At 40.0% G+C, this 18,597-nt stretch overlaps 2 protein-coding genes across 2 annotated transcripts; one reads left to right on the top strand and one right to left on the bottom strand.

The window, feature by feature from the left end:
- Window positions 1-3,737: 3,737 nt before the first annotated feature.
- LOC126584368 (uncharacterized) lies at window positions 3,738-7,898 on the bottom strand. Its single transcript, XM_050248771.1, has 4 exons — window positions 7,147-7,898; window positions 6,912-7,052; window positions 4,623-6,686; window positions 3,738-4,368 (listed from the first exon to the last, which is right to left on the bottom strand). Exons 1-4 carry the CDS (start codon window positions 7,896-7,898, stop codon window positions 3,738-3,740), a joined length of 3,588 nt encoding a protein of 1,195 aa, XP_050104728.1.
- A 4,393-nt stretch (window positions 7,899-12,291) lies between these two features.
- LOC126586458 (putative pentatricopeptide repeat-containing protein At5g59200, chloroplastic) lies at window positions 12,292-14,334 on the top strand. The gene has a single exon (XM_050251298.1). The coding sequence runs from the start codon at window positions 12,390-12,392 to the stop codon at window positions 14,280-14,282; it is 1,893 nt and encodes a 630-aa protein (XP_050107255.1). The 5' UTR covers window positions 12,292-12,389; the 3' UTR covers window positions 14,283-14,334.
- Window positions 14,335-18,597: the final 4,263 nt, after the last annotated feature.

Genomic DNA, 18,597 nt, shown 5'->3' with positions numbered 1-18,597 from the left:
GTGGGGAGACATGTGCTAAAAACATGTGGTGGAGATGCAAGTTTCCCTTTTAAATATTGTTTCTACATGCAAGTTGGCAAATGCAATGCAAGCTGCCCAAGCAATGAAATGCAAGCTGCCCAAGCTTCTTTAGGGCAAGTACAAAGATCTCAGCAAGGGGGCTCTTCCAGACCTCTATATAAAGGAGCAGATGGAGAAGGATTATGGACACACTCAAACAACCAAACAAATACAAGCACAAACTCTGCTCAAACCAGATTTGCCAAAAGCCTTCTTTTATCTAGTTTATTAGCTTTGCTGCTCACTTGCGGTATCGATCTCATTTGTAGCTTTTATGTACTCATTTCCAGTCATATAAATTACAAGCACTCTGCAATATTAGTCACTTTCCTCTATCATTTACATTTCCGAGCAACCTTGTCATTTACATATTGTTCTATCTCTCCATATAAGTAAAGTCCTTATTTTTAAGACAAAGAAAGAACCTTGATTTGAGCAACTCCCACTCAAATGGCACAATCTCTTGATTTGAAGTCAAAAGGCACAACCTCAATCATTCAAATCCCGTCTACTAGCGGCATCTAGTAGTGGCACGCCCGCACCCACCAATCTCGTATGTGAAGTAAATCCCCAGCTTGCCCGCGAGGCCCATGACGGATTTAGGGAGCAAACATATTTTGGCACGCCCGGTGGGACCCTTATATGAAGATAGATCATGAACAATCCTTATGTTCATGATTTTTCTACTTTTTCAGAGGATGACGGTGTGGAAGAGCGTCCAAGCTATGGCTATCACATAGAGCCAACCTATGAGTTACCAACTTATGGGTACATGGCTGAAGAGTACTGAAGTCCCATGGAATATGATTGTCGGCCAACTAATGGCCATCAAATAAATAATAATCTTGAAGATTGGCCAACTTATGGCTATGATGAAGGTTATTATTCTTTTGAAGACAATCACTTTCATGAATACTATGATAGGCCAACAAATGGCTTTGAGTATCAAAATGCTTCCAATGAGTACATAGAGCCAATATATGAGATGCCAACTCATGATCATCCGGATGAAAAGCTCTACAAAGAGGATGTGGTCAAATTAGAGAAGGTGTCCAAACTCCATGTGGCAAACATCAAGTCTGGTGAAGAGGTGACTAAGTGTTTTAAAAGGGTGGAGGAAAGTTATACAACTTTTGGAGAAACTTTGAGAAAGTTGATAGATCAAATGTGTCAAATCCCCTGTACAAAGCACACTCACCCTACTACCAACCAAGGAAGAACAAATCATACATATTGATAAAGGCCAAACAATGGCCCCACCCAATGAAAAATCCATGAAAATGGATATGGTTGTAGAAGACCAAGCCGTTGTAGGCCAAACACCAACGATCGGGAGGCTCGAACTCACACCTCATGTGGAGCCCGAAGAAGAAGAAAAAAGTTCCCACACTCTTCTCCGCCAACACAAGCATGTTGTCCACACCAAGATCTCAAAAAGGACAAAGCTTGGAGTGAAACATGAATGGCCTCCTCCTATGGTTCCCAAGCTACATGGCATGACCAATTTAAATGGTGGATCTGATCTCTCTATACTCAATTTTAAAAAGAGGAAAAGATTTGAGTGTTGAGAGAAAAATAACATTTGAGCAGCCAAGGGGCTTCATCCAAGTTGCCCGAATGGCTTTCTCTGGTGTTATTCTTTTGTGCATTCTCTCCAGTACCCTTCTCCTCCTTTTCTCTTTCTTTCCTTTTTCTTTCTTCCTGTCTCTTTCTATATCTTTCTGTCCTGTCCTCTACTTTGCCCGAAAGGGCTATGTCTATATATGTATATATATCATATACTATATTATAAAAAATAAAAAAAAGAGGCACAATGAAAAACAGGTTGCTCAAAAGGGCTATATATATATATATATATATATATATATATTAGGGTAAAAAACTGTTTACTACCCTCATATTTCATGGTTTTCAACATTTAGTATATCAAGTTTTTTTCGTCTCAGAGTCATACCTAAAGTGTAAATTTTGGGACAGTCTCATATATCCGTTAGTCAAACTGTTAAATCTGCCGTTAATTGTGACATGGCGTCCATGTGGACAATGACTGGGCGGCACGTGTTAGCCACGTTTTTTTTTTCTTCCTCATTCTCCTTCTCCTTCTTCTTCCTCTGAATCTGGGGAAGGATTTTTTTTTTTTTTCTTCTTCCTACTTCATCCTTCTTCCTTCTTCCTTCTCCTTCCTCCTTCTTCCTTCTTCCTTCTTCTTCCTCCGAATCTGCCCAAATTCGGTTTTTTTTTTCTTTTTTTTCTTCTTCTTTCTCCTTCTTCCTCCTTCTTCCTCCCCATTCTCCTTCTTCTTCTTCTTCTTCCTCCAAATCTGGGGAAGTTTGTTTTTTCTCCTTCTTCTTTCTCCTTCCTCCTTCTTCCTTCTTCCTTCCTCTTCTTCTTCTTCTTCTTCTTCTTCTTCTTCCTCCGAATCTGCCCAGATTCGCCTTTTTTTTTTCTTCTTTTTTCTTCTTCTTCCTCCGACTGCAACTTTTTTTTTTCTTCTTCTTCTTTCTCCTTCTTCCTCCTTCTTCCTTCTTTTTCTCCTTATTCCTTCCTCCTTCTTCCTTCCCCTTCTTCTCATTCTTCCTTCTTCCTTCTTCTTCATCTTCCTCAAAAAAAAAATAACCTTCATCTTCCCCAGATTCGGAGGAAGAAGAAGGAAGAAGGAGAAGAAGGGGAAGGAAGAAGGAAGAAGGAAGAAGGAGGAAGGGGGAAGGAAGAAGGAGAAGAAGAAGGAAGAAGAAAAAAAAAAAAAAAAAAACGAATCTGGGCAGATTCGAAGGAAGAAGATGAAGGAGAAGGAAGAAAGAAGGAGGAAGGAGGAGGAAGAAGGAAAAAAAAAAAAAACTTCCCCAGATTCGAAGGAAGAAGAAGGAGAAGGAGAAGGAGAAGGGAGAAGAAAGAAGAAGGAAGAAGGAGAAGAAGGGGAAGGAAGAAGGAAGAAGGAAGAAGGAGAAGGAAGAAGAAAAAAAAAAGTTGCAGTTGGAGGAAGAAGAAGAAGAAGAAAGAAGAAGAAAAAAAAAAACGTGGCTGACACGTAGCGCCCAGTCATTGTCCACATGGGCACCACGTCACAATTAACGGCACATTTAACAGTTTGATTAACAGATGTATGAGACTGTCCCAAAATTTACACTTTAGGTATGACTCTGAGACGAAAAAAACTTAATGTATTAAATGTTGAAAACAACGAAACATGAGGGTAGTAAACAGTCTTTTACCCTATATATTATATATGAAGAGAGGGAAATGGAAGTAATTTGCCCGAATGGGCTTACTATATATATATATATATATATATATATATATATATATATATATTATATAGTATATTATATTATAGTTTTGAAAAAGACAACAAAGAAAATATAAAAAATTAATTAAAATTTGGTTTGTTTTAATTTGCCCGAAAATGGCTCTCTCTCTCTCTCTCCTTTTCTTTTGCTTTTAAAAAATCTGGGTAATCTTTTTCATCTTGCCCGAGTAGGCATTTCTGTTGCCCGACTAAGAGCTTTCTTTTTGTTGTTTTGGTTCACCCAAAAGAGTTTTGTCTTTATATTCTTTATGTTTTACTGTTTTAGTAGCTTGGCAAGTCTCTCTTTTTATCTGTTTTTATTTCCACTTGCTCGAAGTGGATGTCACTATCTTTCCTTTTCTTTCTCTTTTTAAACCGGAGATAGGATAAATTAAAGACGAAAAGGAATGTTTACATCGTGGGCTAAAACATTAAACAAAAATTCCGGCCCAATACAATCCCAAACAAAATCACCACCTTGCTGCAAGGCAAACTTCGCCACCGAGTGAGCCGCACGGTTGCTCTCCCTAGGTACAAACGAAAACGTCACTGACGTTAACCTCTGTACTAGAATCTCGATGTCACCAAGGATGCATTCAATGCTGTAGTCTTGTGTAGATTCCTTTTTTAGCATCTGAATAATAGCTAAAGCATCAGATTCAATTACCACCTTATCAAAGCCATTTTCGATACAGGCCATCAGAGCACTCCGGATAGCACATGCCTCAGCAGCTGCCGCGCTATGACATATACCAGTTCCCGATCCTCCAGCAGTTTGAAGCAGACCCGCAAAGTCGCGGCCCACCCATCCCACTCCAGCTCGCAAAGAAGACCTGCACCAGGCCGCATCGGTATTCACCTTAATGGTGCCAAATTTAGGTTTCTTCCATTGAGACTGCGGACGATTCACCATCTTGTGGGGTTTGGAGATCAGTTGACATTCTCCCTCGAGACTCGGGGACAGGGCCTCACGGTACTCAGAAATGTTCTTTCTCCATAGCGTCATGACTTCCAGGTGTTGTCTGTGTACACCATTGAAAACCACTTCATTTCTATTTTTCCAGAGTCGCCACAGACCAAAAGCAACCTCCTGGAGAATCTCCTATTTCTTTTCCGAATTCTTGATTCTGGTACAAATTATATCCCAACTTTCTAGGAAGTCGGCTCCCGCCAACTCGTGAGAGTTTAAATGTAGAGGAGAACCAAACCAAAATCGATGGCTGAAATCACAATGGAAGAATAAATGATTTTCCGATTCATCAAAGGTGTTACATACCCCACAGATGTTTCGACTAGTATTTGACGACGTTGAAGATTGTGACGCACCGCCAGGGCATTGTTGCAGCACTTCCAGATGAAGAATTTAATTTTGTTGGGAACCTGCAACGTCCAAATCTTTTTCCATATCAAGTTGTTCTTACGGTGCTCACTAGGCGCACCCCGACCTTTCCTGCCCAGGGCGCCGTTCTCCATCAAATTCATTGCCACTCCATACCCAGTTTTAACAGAATAATCGCCATTCACCGTATAATGCCAAACTAATCTATCATGACAGCCAGATTGACTTAGGGGTATACTTAAAATTTTCCTCGCTTCATCCCGATTGAAACCAGCCAAGATAACTTCATCCTTCCAGGACTTTGAGACCGGATCAATTAAATCTCGTACCTTAATTTCTTCTAGGCTATCCATCGGGTTAGCCAAGAAGGTTTGAGGTGTCGGTAACCACGGATCCTTTCGAATATTAATGCTTTCCCCGTCTCCTACCCGCCACCTTACACCGTGTTGAAGTACCATGCGACCTTCATAGATGCCTTTCCATCCCCACGAAGTGTTCTTCCCTCTTCCAGCATCCTTGAAACCTTTCCCTGGGAAGTATTTATCTCTCAAGACAGTTGCCAGAAGGGAAGTGGGGTTTTGGATCAAACGCCATCCAATTTTAGCCAGGAAGGCAAGGTTAAAACACTGGATATCCTTAAACCCCAAACCACCGGCCAATTTTTGTTTCATTAGTCGATCCCATGAAATCCAATGACATCCCCTTCTCTGATCATTGCCTCTCCACCAGTAGCTCCGGACTGCTTTCTCCACATCCCTACAGACCCCAATGGGGAGTTTGAAGCAACTCATGGCAAAATTTGGCAAAGCCATAGCAACTGCCTTTACCAGGACTTCCTTTCCAGCTTGGGATAGGAATTGCTCTGACCAACCAGCTAACCTGGCTTCAATCTTATCCCGAATCTCCGCAAAGACAGCTTTTTTGGAGAGTCCAAAATCAGCCTGCAGACCAAGGTACTTCCCGAAACCATCCTTATATGGTATCCCCAGTGTATCCCCTATTCTCTTTTTGGTCCTCTTAGAAGTCGAAGTTCCAAAGAAAATCGAGCTCTTGGACATATTAATCTCCTGCCCAGATCCGCTAGCATACACATTCAGGATATCTGCCACACCTTGGGTCTCCTCAACCGTAGCATTCCCAAAGAGGACCGAGTCGTCTGCGAAGAAGAGATGGGTAAGAGGAGTCCCGTTAGGTGTAAACTTGTAGCCATGGAGGACTCCACGCTCCAGCCCTTTCCTGATCAAACTGGAGAAACCCTCAGTGCAGATTAGGAAAAGGAAAGGAGATAGGGGGTCCCCTTGTCTCAAACCTCGCTTCGGTTGGATGTAACCCGTCGGTGAGCCATTGATGAGGATACTAAAAGATACAATAGAAATACATTCCTTTACCCTATTACAGAACATCGGCGCAAACCCCAATTTAGACATCATGGTGAGAAGAAAATCCCACTCCACACGATCATAAGCCTTTGCCATGTCCAACTTGATGGCCATTCCTTTTTGAATATCTTTGCTTTGATGGTTCAGGGAGTGCAGGATCTTGTGTACCACCAGAATATTGTCTTGAATTTGCTTCCCAGCAACAAAAGCCGATTGATTTTCGCCAATCACCTTAGGCATTATCTTTTTGAGTCTGTTGGTGATCACCTTAGCCAGGATCTTGTAGATAACATTGCAGAGGGCAATAGGTCTAAATTGCGTCATGTTCTTTGGGCATTTTACCTTAGGAATAAGTACTAAATTTGTGTGGTTAAGTTTCCTCAGCAGGTTTCCCGAGTGCCAAAAAGCTTTGATGGCCTTCACCACATCCTCTCCCACTGTCGTCCAATGATCTTTATAGAAGCATCCAGAAAATCCGTCAGGCCCCGGGGCTCTTGCAGATGGAATTTGAAAAGCCGCCTCCTTTATTTCTTCATCAGTGATAGGTGCCACTAAGTCACGGTTATCCTCCGGTGACACCCTAGTCTCCATACAGTCTTCTACATCCTTGATTTGGCTGGGCCTGCAGGACTGAAATAAACCAGTAAAATAAGAGTTGGCAATATCACAGATATCTTTGTCACTATCATGCCACTTCCCGTTGGAGTCCTCCAGACCCTTTATCTGATTGTATCTTCTTCTTTTCAAAGTTTGAGCATGAAAATTTTTTTTGTTTTTGTCTCCCTTTCGCAGCCACTGAACTCTAGATTTAGCTTTCCACTAGGCTTCTTCGTTTCTGTGGGCATACCGAAGATCTCTCTCTTTCAGCTTGACCTCCTCAGAGGCAAATTGGTTAGACATGTAAGCCCTCCTGATCTCTTCTTTCAGCTTATCAATGGTTTTTTTTGAATTTCTACCCCTGCCTTGATACCACACCTTGAGGCTCTTCCTGAGCTTTTTTCAGTTTTTCACAGATCCGGAAAGCATGGGATCCACCAAGATTACCTTCCCATTCATGTGCCACAAGCTCCCGGCATTCCTACAGTTTGCTCCAACGGGCATCATAAGAGAATTTTCTTCCTCTCCACGCTTTAAGCTTTTCAGTGGAAAGAAAAAGCATGGCATGATCAGATCCTTCGAGCACCGTATGTCTGATTGTAGTGTCCGGATAGATGTTGTTCCAACCCATCGTTGCTAGCCCCCGGTCAAGCCTTTGTTGGATAGGTAGGGACTCTCTATTATTTCTCCAAGTGAAGGGATATCCTTCGTATCCAAGATCCATGAGTTCATTCCTGGCCACGAACTCCCTGAAGTCTCTCATACTGGAAGCCGGTCTGTAATTTCCTCCTTCCTTTTCTTCATTGCATTGGATGTCGTTAAAGTCTCCAATTAGAAAGCAGCAATCCAAATCCTGCTCGATTCTTTTACCCAACATCTTCCATTGTTCCTTCCTCTTCTTCTCATCTGTACTAGCGTAGATGGCGAAGAGACGCCACTGTTTGTTTAAATTTTCATCCCATATCTTCATTTCAATCACAAACTCCTCAGACTTTAGCAAAGTAACCTGAGAGCCATCTTTCCAGAACACACATAGTCCGCCACTGAGACCTTGAGGTTCCACAGCAAACATATATTCCAGACCTAGACTCTTTTTCAAAAACTCATAGCGATGACTCTTGTTTTTAGTTTCCAGCAGTATCACTATGTCAGGGGTGTGAAGCCGGTTTGATTCCAGCAGATTGTCAACTATCAGGTCACCCCCGATACCCTGACAGTTCCATGTGATTAGCTTCATGGGGCATTGGGAGACCCTGTAAGGCTGGTCTCCTCCGCCTCTGCAAATAAACTCCTTCTTTGTTTAGTGCACCTCGGTTCTAAGCAAAGAACCGGCACCGTGGATTCTACATCACGGAAAGATCTTTTCCTACTTTTGTTTTCCTTCGTTACCGCTTCAATGATTTCCTCCAAATCGAATGGATCATCATCAATGTGCTTCCCGTTTCCTGCAGATAGTTCCTCATTAGTCTTGTCAGCAATCGTCACCCCCCCTTCCGTTACGACAAAAGCTCCCACCCCAGCAATATCAGGCTCTACATTTAGATCAAAGCCCTGTTCGTTTTCTGGAGATACCTCAGGTACAGGCATCCAAGCTTCATGCTCAGGGGGGTCATGTAGGGTGATATGTTCAGCTCCATGAGCAACGACTCCCCCCGATCCAATGAGACCAGCGTCAAAAGCTAATTCTCTGGCTTCCCTTGCAATTTCCTCTCCCTTCCTTTGGTTCCGGATTTTCGTTGCTAGCTCTAGACGGTCATTTTTTTGTTTGTTTGATGATCCTCGAGGCTTATTTGGGGAGATAGCAATATCCATCTCATCTTCATCTGCCTTATCAGTACATCCACTTTCACTATGGGTTCTAGATCCAAAATGTTGTGCATGAGTTCGTGCTCCAGAGGCTGTGGAGGAACGAGCCGATCGCCATCCCCCGTCCCTGTCCTCGCTCTTCTCATCCTGCCATTTGTCCGTGTTTTTCCTCCCCTCATTTGATCCCTGAGATACCTTACTCTTGCCTCCAGAGCTCAGAGGATTTCCTCGCAAGTCGCATGTTGCATCTAAACCCTGGAACGCGAACTCTTCTTTCCTCTCTTCTGAGCTCCCTCCATCATCCCTATTAGCATTCTGATTTTCATGGCATATCCTGGTAGCATGTCCAAGCATTCCACAAGCCAGGCAGTACTTGGGTAGAGCTTCATACTTGAAGTCAACCCATATCTTGCCGTCGTCGGGAAAGTTCACAAAAGTCCCACGCATAAGGGGTTCACGGACATTGAAATTGATTTTTACCCTGAGAAATCTTCCAATACAATCCCTACTTCCGGATTTATCCACCTTACTAACAACACCCATCAGTCCTCCAATAGATTTTGCTACTGCCTGGGTCATACTTAACACCGGAACATTGTGCATTTGGACCCAGAAGGTACCTTCGGATAAGGGTGCCCATCGATTCCTGCCATTTTCCTTTCGGTCCGCCACCATTACTAGATCATTTTTGAACGTCCATGGCTGATCTGCCTCCACCACTCTCAGTAGATCTCGTTGGCCGGCAAACCTGGCTAAAAATCTTCGATTCCCGATGTCTCTGATTGAAACCCCCTCTCGACCCCTCCAGAGTGACATGAAGCGATCAGTAAAAACCTCCCCATTGACCTCCTTAGATGTAAGTACTTCAGCAATCAAAGTATATTGGAGTCCAAGAATAGCGCCTTCAACATCCTTTCTCTCTATTATGATGCCACCGTGTTCTTTCTCCGACAACCTCAGCTTAGATCCAAATCTGGAACCTAGCTCGTCCATCACTTCCCTGTTGATACTTCCTACCATGCAGGAGATTAGGCCCTCCCCCGGCAAACCGCCCTTTGCCCACCTTGTAACTAGATCTGGGAAGAAACAAAACTTTCAGATCTGCCCCAAATCGCAGAGAGTCCTCCCAAGCCCTGCACTCCCCCGCACTCCCCCACCACACACTCCCTGGGTAGTAGTCGGCTCACTCGTTTCACTCACGGATAGAAGCCAGTGGGGTTCTCTTTGATCTGAGAAGGAAGGCCCTGACTGCAAGGTTCCTTTTCTTTCTCTCATTTCCCTTTCTTTTCCTTTCTTCCTTTCTCTTTCCTTTACTTTGCCCGAAAGGGCTCCCTATATATATTATATAGTATTATATTATAGTATATAAAGAAGGGATCTCTCTCTCTTTCTCTCTTTCTCTTCCTTTCTGTCTCCATCTCAAGTCTGTCTTTCACTTGGCCCAAAAGGGCAATAGACTATATTATATTATATTTTGTTAAGTAAAAAAAAAAATATATATATATATATATATATATATATATATATATATATATATATAGATGGGTTGTTTTGTTGTTGCCCGAAAGGGCTTTCTTCCTCTTTCTCTCTCTTATGTTCCTCTTTGCCTGAAAAGGCACCTCATTCTCACTTTTTTATTATTTCTTTCTCTTTCTGTTCTTTTCTTTTTTTTCCATTCTCTTGTCTCCTTGTCCCTTTCTTTCCCTCTTTCTTTCGACTTTCCCCAAAAGGTCTATATATATATATATATATATATATATATATATTATTATACTAGATTATAGGAAAAAGAGACAGAGCAACACTTTGCCCGAATGGGCCCTCTATATATATATATATTTGTATTTATATTATATTATATTATATTACATATGAATAGAGGCAAAAAAGAAAAAGAACAATAAAAAGAAAAGTTGCCCAAATTTCTCTCTTCTCTATCTTTTTCTGTGTTTTCCAGTTTGCCCGACTTCGGGCATTTGTCCAGTTTATTATCTATGTAACCAGTGAGGTTGCTCCCATGTTTTTTGGTATCCACAAGAAGGAATACAAGCCAGACAGAAACATTCTTTCCAATGCTAGTTGCACTACCAATTGCCTTGCTCATCTTGCCATGTTTATCAACGACAGAAGGACCGAAGAGGTAGACGTGCCTCTTCCTTTCTAGCAGCACTGGAGCCTCCAAGGCTTTTGGGAAGTCATAGCAAACAAAGTTGCCATTTGTGATCAAGTGTTCTTCATGCTCAAATGTCTCTTATGCCTGCTATATCATCAATCTTCTGGATGAGCTTATTGGAGTTGTAAGTTTCACAAACTTTGCTCAAATTTGTAAAACTTGGGGGGCACTGTTTGCACTCAAAATATACCCATTTTTACTTATTTGGGCAATTTGGGTAAAATATGGCATTTGGAGGATTAATGAGCAAGAAGACTAACTTGAAAGATATTTAGCTATCAAGTGGGATAGGTTGGCACTATAATATTGTTTCTCCCATTTGTTTTGGTGGTGGATATTTGCCAAGAGAGTTGTTTAATCAAGATAAGTGCATGCTTTTTCATGCAAGTGGATGGAAAGATACCATGCATGCTTTCGGGCAAGAATGGGTAGTGAAATAAGCTAGTTTGCTTCTTTTAATTATTTTATTGCAAATGGGAAAATACATGTGGTGGAGATGCAACTTGCTTCTTTTTTAATTGTTAGTTTATTACAAGTGAGGAGACATGTGCTAAAAACATGTGGTGGAGATGCAAGTTTCCCTTTTAAATATTGTTTCTACATGCAAGTTGGCAAATGCAATGCAAGCTGCCCAAGCTTCTTTCGGGCAAGTAAGAAGCAGATGGAGAAGGATTATGGACACAATCAAACAACCAAACAAATACAAGCACAAACTCTGCTTAAACCAGATTTGCCAAAAGCCTTCTTTTATCTAGTTTATTAGCTTTGCTGCTCACTTGCGGTATCGATCTCATTTGTAGCTTTTATGTACTCATTTCCAGTCATATAAATTACAAGCAATCTGCAATATTAGTCACTTTCCTCTATCATTTACATTTCCGAGCAACCTTGTCATTTACATATTGTTCTATCTCTCCATATAAGTAAAATCCTTATTTTTAAGACAAAGAAAGAACCTTGATTTGAGCAACTCCCACTCAAATGACACAATCTCTTGATTTGAAGTCAAAAGGCCCAACCTCAATCATTCAAATCCCGTCTACTAGCGGCATCTAGTAGTGGCACGCCCGCACCCACCAATCTCATATGTGAAGTAAATCCCCAGCTTGCCCGCGAGGCTCATGACGGATTTAGGGAGCAAACAAGTACTGCGACTATCGCATGCATAGCAAATTCACATGTTATAATACAACTTATGTCTATTTGTGTTTTGGACGGATTTGGAAAGGTTACAACTATAAGCATTCATGTAAGCATCTGGTTAAATAGTTAAAAATGTTTTGGGGTTGTAGAAGCATTTTCTTAAGAAATACAAAGCCCCCTTTTAAGTTCTAATATGAATTTGAAACGTGCTTTCAATGAAAGCACTTTTAGAAAAAACACAATATGACCTGACATAATAATTAGGTATTAAATTCGTCATCCCAAATTTGAATCTAAGGTCACGCAAAGCACACTATGACCTGACATAATAATTTACAAATGAGAAAAATACCGAATACCCCACTACAGTGTTAACATATTAACTTGGAAAAAAAATTCAATGTGCCAGAAACACAGTCTGGTGCAATAATTGTCATAATACAAGCGATTGGAGATATAAATTTTGTTTTTAACCACTTGTATTATGACACTTGGATTGGAGTACCGCATTATGTTTTTGGGACTGGAAAGTCCCTCGACAGCATGAAAGAGTGGTGCGTTGGACCTCGGCCGCCTTGGCTACTTGGTGAATGAACCGCCAAAAATATGAGTTACTCAGCGACAACGGTTACATTGAACTCAGCATTCCCGCGAAATTCAAATCCAAAAGCCAAGGATTCTCAAAACCGGAGAGAAACAATCTCTCTAATACAAAAATGCAAACACATTCATCAGATTCCACCAATCCACGCAAAAATCATAAGAAATTTCCAAGACCAAGACCCATTCGTCGTCTTCGAGCTTCTTCGCCTCTGCTCCAACCTCAACTCAATCGACTACGCCACCACGATTTTCCAACAAGTTCAAACCCCAAATGTCTACCTCTACACTGCTCTCATTGATGGGTTCGTGTCATCTGGGTTTTACCTCGATGCGATTCGGGTTTACTGTCGAATGGTTAACGGGTTTGTTTCGCCGGATAACTACGCGGTAACTTCTGTGTTAAAAGCTTGTGGCTTTGGGTTGGCGTTGGAGGAGGGGAGAGGAGTCCATACGCAGGTTTTGAAGCTTGGGTTGTCATCGAATCGATCGGTGAGGATGAAGCTTCTGGCTCTTTATGGGAAGTGTGGTGAATTTGAGTGTGCACGGAGGGTGTTCGATGAAATGCCTGATAAGGATGTCGTTGCGTCAACGGTGATGATCACTTCTTATGCTGATTATGGGTTGATTGAGGAGGCGATTGGTGTTTTTAACCGGGCTAGGAGTAAGGATACGGTTTGTTGGACTGCTATGATCGATGGGTTGGTTAAGAATGGGGAGATGAATAGGGCTTTGGAGGCGTTTAGGGAGATGCAGAGGAATAATGTGAGGCCTAATGAAGTTACTGTTGTTTGTGTTTTATCTGCTTGTTCTTATTTGGGAGCGTTGGAGCTTGGAAGATGGGTTCACTCTTACATAGATAAGTATGACATCGAATTCAATTACATTGTAGGTGGTGCTCTGATTAATATGTACTCGAGGTGTGGCGATATTGATGAGGCACTGGCGGTGTTTGGTAAGATGAAAGAGAGAGATGTGAGTAGTTATAATTCCATGATTGAGGGGCTTGCTATGCATGGGAAGAGCATGGAGGCTATCCAAATGTTCCAGACAATGATAAAACAAGGACTAAGGCCAAATAGCATTACTTTTGTTAGAGTATTGAATGCATGTAGTCATGGAGGTTTGTCGGGTTTGGGTTTTGAGATATTTCATTCCATGACTAATATTCACGGCATTCAACCACAGATAGAACACTATGGATGCATGGTTGATCTTCTAGGTCGCTCTGGTCAGCTTGAAGAAGCTTACAATTTCATTGCAAGAATGAAAATGGCACCGGATCATATCATGGTGGGGGCTTTGCTAAGTGCTTGTAAAATCCATGGGAACCTTGAATTAGGAGAAAGGGTAGCCGAAATCTTGGTGAATTGTGGTAATGCAGATTCGGGAACTTACGTACTGCTATCAAATGTATATGCTTCATCGGGGAGGTGGAAAGAGGCTGCACAAGTGAGAGCAAAGATGAAGGAAGGTGGAACCCCAAAGGAGCCTGGTTGTAGCTTGATTGAAGTAAACAATGAGATCCATGAGTTCCTCTTGGGAGACCTCAGACACCCGAAGAGAGAGGAAATCTACAAAAAGTTAACGGAGCTAATCCATGAACTGAAATCGGAAGGATACTTGCCTGCAACAGAGGCGGTTTTGCATGATATTGAAGATACACAAAAGGAATTGGCACTGTCGATACATAGCGAGAGGCTTGCCATATGCTACGGGCTAATTGCTACAAAACGAGGTACGACTTTGAGGATTGTAAATAACTTAAGGGTTTGCAGTGACTGCCACTCAATGATCAAATTGATAGCTAAGATCACCAACAGAAAGATTGTCGTTAGGGATCGCAATAGGTTCCACCATTTTGAGAGTGGGGTTTGTTCTTGTGCTGATTATTGGTGAAAAAGAAAACTTCATACTAACAGCAAGTATATATATTGTTTCTTTACCCTGATTTTCAATTATTTTATTTTATTATATAAACTCTCCGAATCTCCGATAACAAGAAAATACAACGATAACGTTTGAAAGGTCAATTATGAATCTCCCACTTTTGCAGTTTGCACCCAGGTCCGAATCTCTCTTTCTTGAAGTTTAGTTGAATTGTGTAAATCACTAAATGTTACAGTTTTGTTAATCTACTGATTTTTTTTGTCAAATTACATTCCTTAAAAATCGTCACAGTGCAAAGCTGTGCCATTACACACATGCTTCGGTTTTTTTATACACCATGGCCGTCTCAGCACAAAACCTACTTTTCTTTCTATCGACATTCCCAGCAGCCCTAATCAAACCTTCAGAACCCACAGCAGCCCTAATGAAAAGCCAGAAACAGAGCTGGACATGAGACTTCTTCCTCAATTCACTTTGTAATCGTTTCCGGAATTTTGCACTTATGAGTGGAACCATTAATATTAGAAATCACTCCACAAAGATCATCTCTGCTAAAATTGCTAAAATATGAGATCATTTAGTCATCAAATCTATACAAAAGATGGACAGATTCGGTAAAAACATTATAAACCGTCTATTAATTTGCTATAATTAATTGATTTAACGACTTTAATTTAATTGATTCTCTATAAAAATGATCTTTACAAAATGATTTACAGCATAAACAGTTATGAAAATAAACACGAAATAAATAAAGAAAGAATTCCTCAACAATCTTAAAGAGCCAAATTCCTCTCTTTAATTTGCACCCATTACCTCCCACCAACCACCCTTAAATAGCTCCATCGACTATTTTTTTTTTCCGATCAAACTAAATTACTTTCATTAAATAATAAAGCAAGTACAAGGAAAAAAATAAGGGCTCAAAGGGTAGCCCACTACCTAAATACAAACCCAACCAAAAAAAAAATTACAATAGATAGGCCAAAAAGTGGCTAGCAGAACAACAAAAAAAAACCCTAAGAATGGAACGAAACCAGCAGCCACCAGATGCACCTCCATCTCAAGGCCACCACCACTATCAAGAGAACGAACCAACAGAACAAATGGATCAATGGAAAATGGGGGTGAAGGATGAAGGAAAGTAGGGGGTAAAAGAAGTAGAGAGTGGAGGTGGATGGGAAGGGGGAAGAAGAGCTAGAAAAAGGTGGGAAGGATGGAGGAAAGAAGGGGAATAGGGAAGATGCAGAGGGTGAAGAAGGAAGAGAAAGGGGGAAGGAAGACTAGAAAGATGGGGAGTTGGGCTGCCACCAAGGTCTAAAATATCGATGATATCGGAAATATCGGTAGTCCAAAAACACAAAAATTTCGATGGAAATATCGAGATATTATCGATATCGATAAAAATTGAATAAAAACCACGGAAATTGTAAGAAAAACTTGGAAAATTTTATTCAAACTTTGCAGGATGTTTATTTAGTCAATTATCTATTAGTTTATCACAAAAAAAATTGGAAGGAAATGCATTGCATGATAGATTTAACTGATTTAAGTTGATTATATAGCGAGCTGGCAAACATTGTGAGTACATGTAGTAATTAATGAAAGAAGTTTAAACACACCATAATCATTTATATATAATGAATTAGTACAATATTTTATACTTTATACATTGCATGGTAAGATACATGAGTAACTTAGTATCACATAGAGTTCCTATCAAGGTCTAAAATATCGGTAGTCCAAAAACACGGAAATTTTGATGGAAATATGGGGATAATATTGATATTTTAGACCAGCCGGAGCAAGGAGCTGCGGCTAGGAGAGTTTCTTTTAGCTTGAAGGCAAAGGGGAGGAAAGTTTAGAGAGAGGAGAGAAACCACGTTTTTGTTGTTAATGTTCACTTTTTGGATTGACTAATTGAATATCAAATATGTGTTGTACAATGTTATATAAATTTGCATACCCCATGCTTAGGGATGTCAATTTAACCTGTCAAACACCATCTTGAACGGTTCGGTTTTGGGGATTAATTTTCAAGTTTTTTACAGTTATGGGTAATCATTGGGTAAATTTGTTCGGTTTCGGTTTCAGTTATTGTTATTGGTGTATCTGTCCCAAACCCATACCCAAAACCGAACCGTTTTCATTTTTTAACAAAAAAAATATAATATGGAGAAACGAATTATCATTAATTATGAGTTATTAAATGTGTTATCAATAATTATACATTATTAAATATGAAAATCTGCGCTAGTAATTATACGCATTATATAATTAAAAATATAAATAGTCAATAGTTAATAGCCAGAATTTAGTACACATGCATGCATCATGGAGAGTGCATTAGAATTCAATATTTACAACTAAATGGAGCAGCATTTATTAGAAAACCAAAACCCTCAATCACTGGGTTCGTCTTTTTTATCCAACATTTCTCGTTACGTGTAATCCACAAGGATGAGAAAATTCAGTAGGTGATGAATCATACATATCCCAGATAACGGAAAGACAGGTAAAAAAACCCCAACCAACCTAACCCAACTCATCATAACGCAACTTACAAACACTAAGGACATCAACCATTAAAAATATAAATATCATAATGGAAAAAATCATTACCCAATGATAAATCCGTTATCCGACGGGTTTAGTTATTGGGAAAACCCGTTCGGAGATTCTTCGGTTTCAGGTTCGGGTATGGAGATGGCACATCCAAAATTGATCTGCCCTGTTGTCATCCCTACCCATGCCTCCTCTATTCTGGATCAACTAATTACCACGTTATTTCTACTAATCATAATCTCACTTTACTTTATTCCTTTTTACTTAAGGAAAAATAACAAGAAGTATTGATAATTACCAGATATAGGATCTATCCATATTATGATGATAGGTTTTTAAATCATTAGATTGTACGGTACCACCACGTGGCACCGATAGCTGGTAGTGTTGGACTTTTTGAGTGAAATTTTCCTTGTAACTCATTTGTCTTACATTGGTCAAGCTAAAACATTTTTCACACTTTGTTATTCTTACCAAAAAATTGGATAAATAGACTTAGAAATGAAATTTGGGCTTAAACCTTGGATGTGGGCTTTGAGGTGTGATAAGAATATTAGCATACGCCTACACACAATGAACATTTTTTGTTTTTTTTTTGTTTGTTTTTTGTTTTGTTTTGTTTGAACAAATGATATTATTTACACTAATGAGGTATACGAGTGAGCTAAGCCTCATAATGGACTACCAATAATGTGGTTAAATTTGTTTTTGGTGAGAATCAAACCTAAGACCTCTCACTTACAAGTGAAAAAGAATACTACAAGACCGTATTACTACGGTGTGGAGCAAAAAATAATCCCAAAAATCATGGAGCTAACACGTGGATTATTTCCCAAGAAAGACAAGGATGCCCCTATTAAATGAGCAGGGAGCAACCTCATTCACCATGCACAGCTGAGGTAGAGCATACAAAGATCAACGACTATTCAAGGCATCCCTACCCGTAAAAAAAGTCAAACGTATTTATGATAGAATAATCCCTTATTCTTATCATAAAAAGATTTAACATTCCACACAGGCACTTACACACAAAAAGCAGTAGAAGCTTGTGCTATTTACATGCAGAAATGATAAAGTTTGTCAAACTAGTTACCTCACGTCACTTCCCTTACGAAAAACGAGTTTTTATCAATAATAGCCAAATTTTAACATTTAATTTCATAAATGTCATATTTTATAAAATCTTTCAAATATAACAGAAAACTTACTTAAATAAACCTAAATACCCTCAAAATTAAAACCAAATAAAAATTAGTGGCAAAACTCTCACCCCACAACTATATATACAAGCAGCAACATTGCTGAACTTCCCAATCATTTTCATGTTTAAAAATTTAGAACTTTCTGCACATGGATTAATATTTTTAACCCCATTGTTGAGAGCAGCATTTTCGCACACCCTCACTCCATTATTTAGTTTTGATTGGTTTGTGAGATCCGGTACAATTTTGAACTTGCTAATAGGGGTTATAGATTAATTATATTTGCGGGGAAGAGAAGCACGAATTTAATTGGAATGATCCTCTTGTGAAAACTGTTATGGTTTTAAATCCCTGTCATCCATCAAATTTAAGGCAAATTCGTAAGCACAATCGGATTGGAATTTGGTTTCAATGAGTTAGAATCCTCAACTAATATCATGTCTGCTAAAATGATTGTACAAATAATATTTTGCCGTGACGATATTGTATCAACAGCAACGATTGAGTTTGAGTTTCAGACATGACCAACAAATTTTCAAGTCGGTGCTCAATTAGTT

The sequence above is a fragment of the Malus sylvestris genome, chromosome 10, assembly GCF_916048215.2.
Source record: "Malus sylvestris chromosome 10, drMalSylv7.2, whole genome shotgun sequence".
NCBI classification, from domain to species: domain Eukaryota; kingdom Viridiplantae; phylum Streptophyta; class Magnoliopsida; order Rosales; family Rosaceae; genus Malus; species Malus sylvestris.
This window is presented reverse-complemented; position numbering and strand designations above follow the sequence as displayed.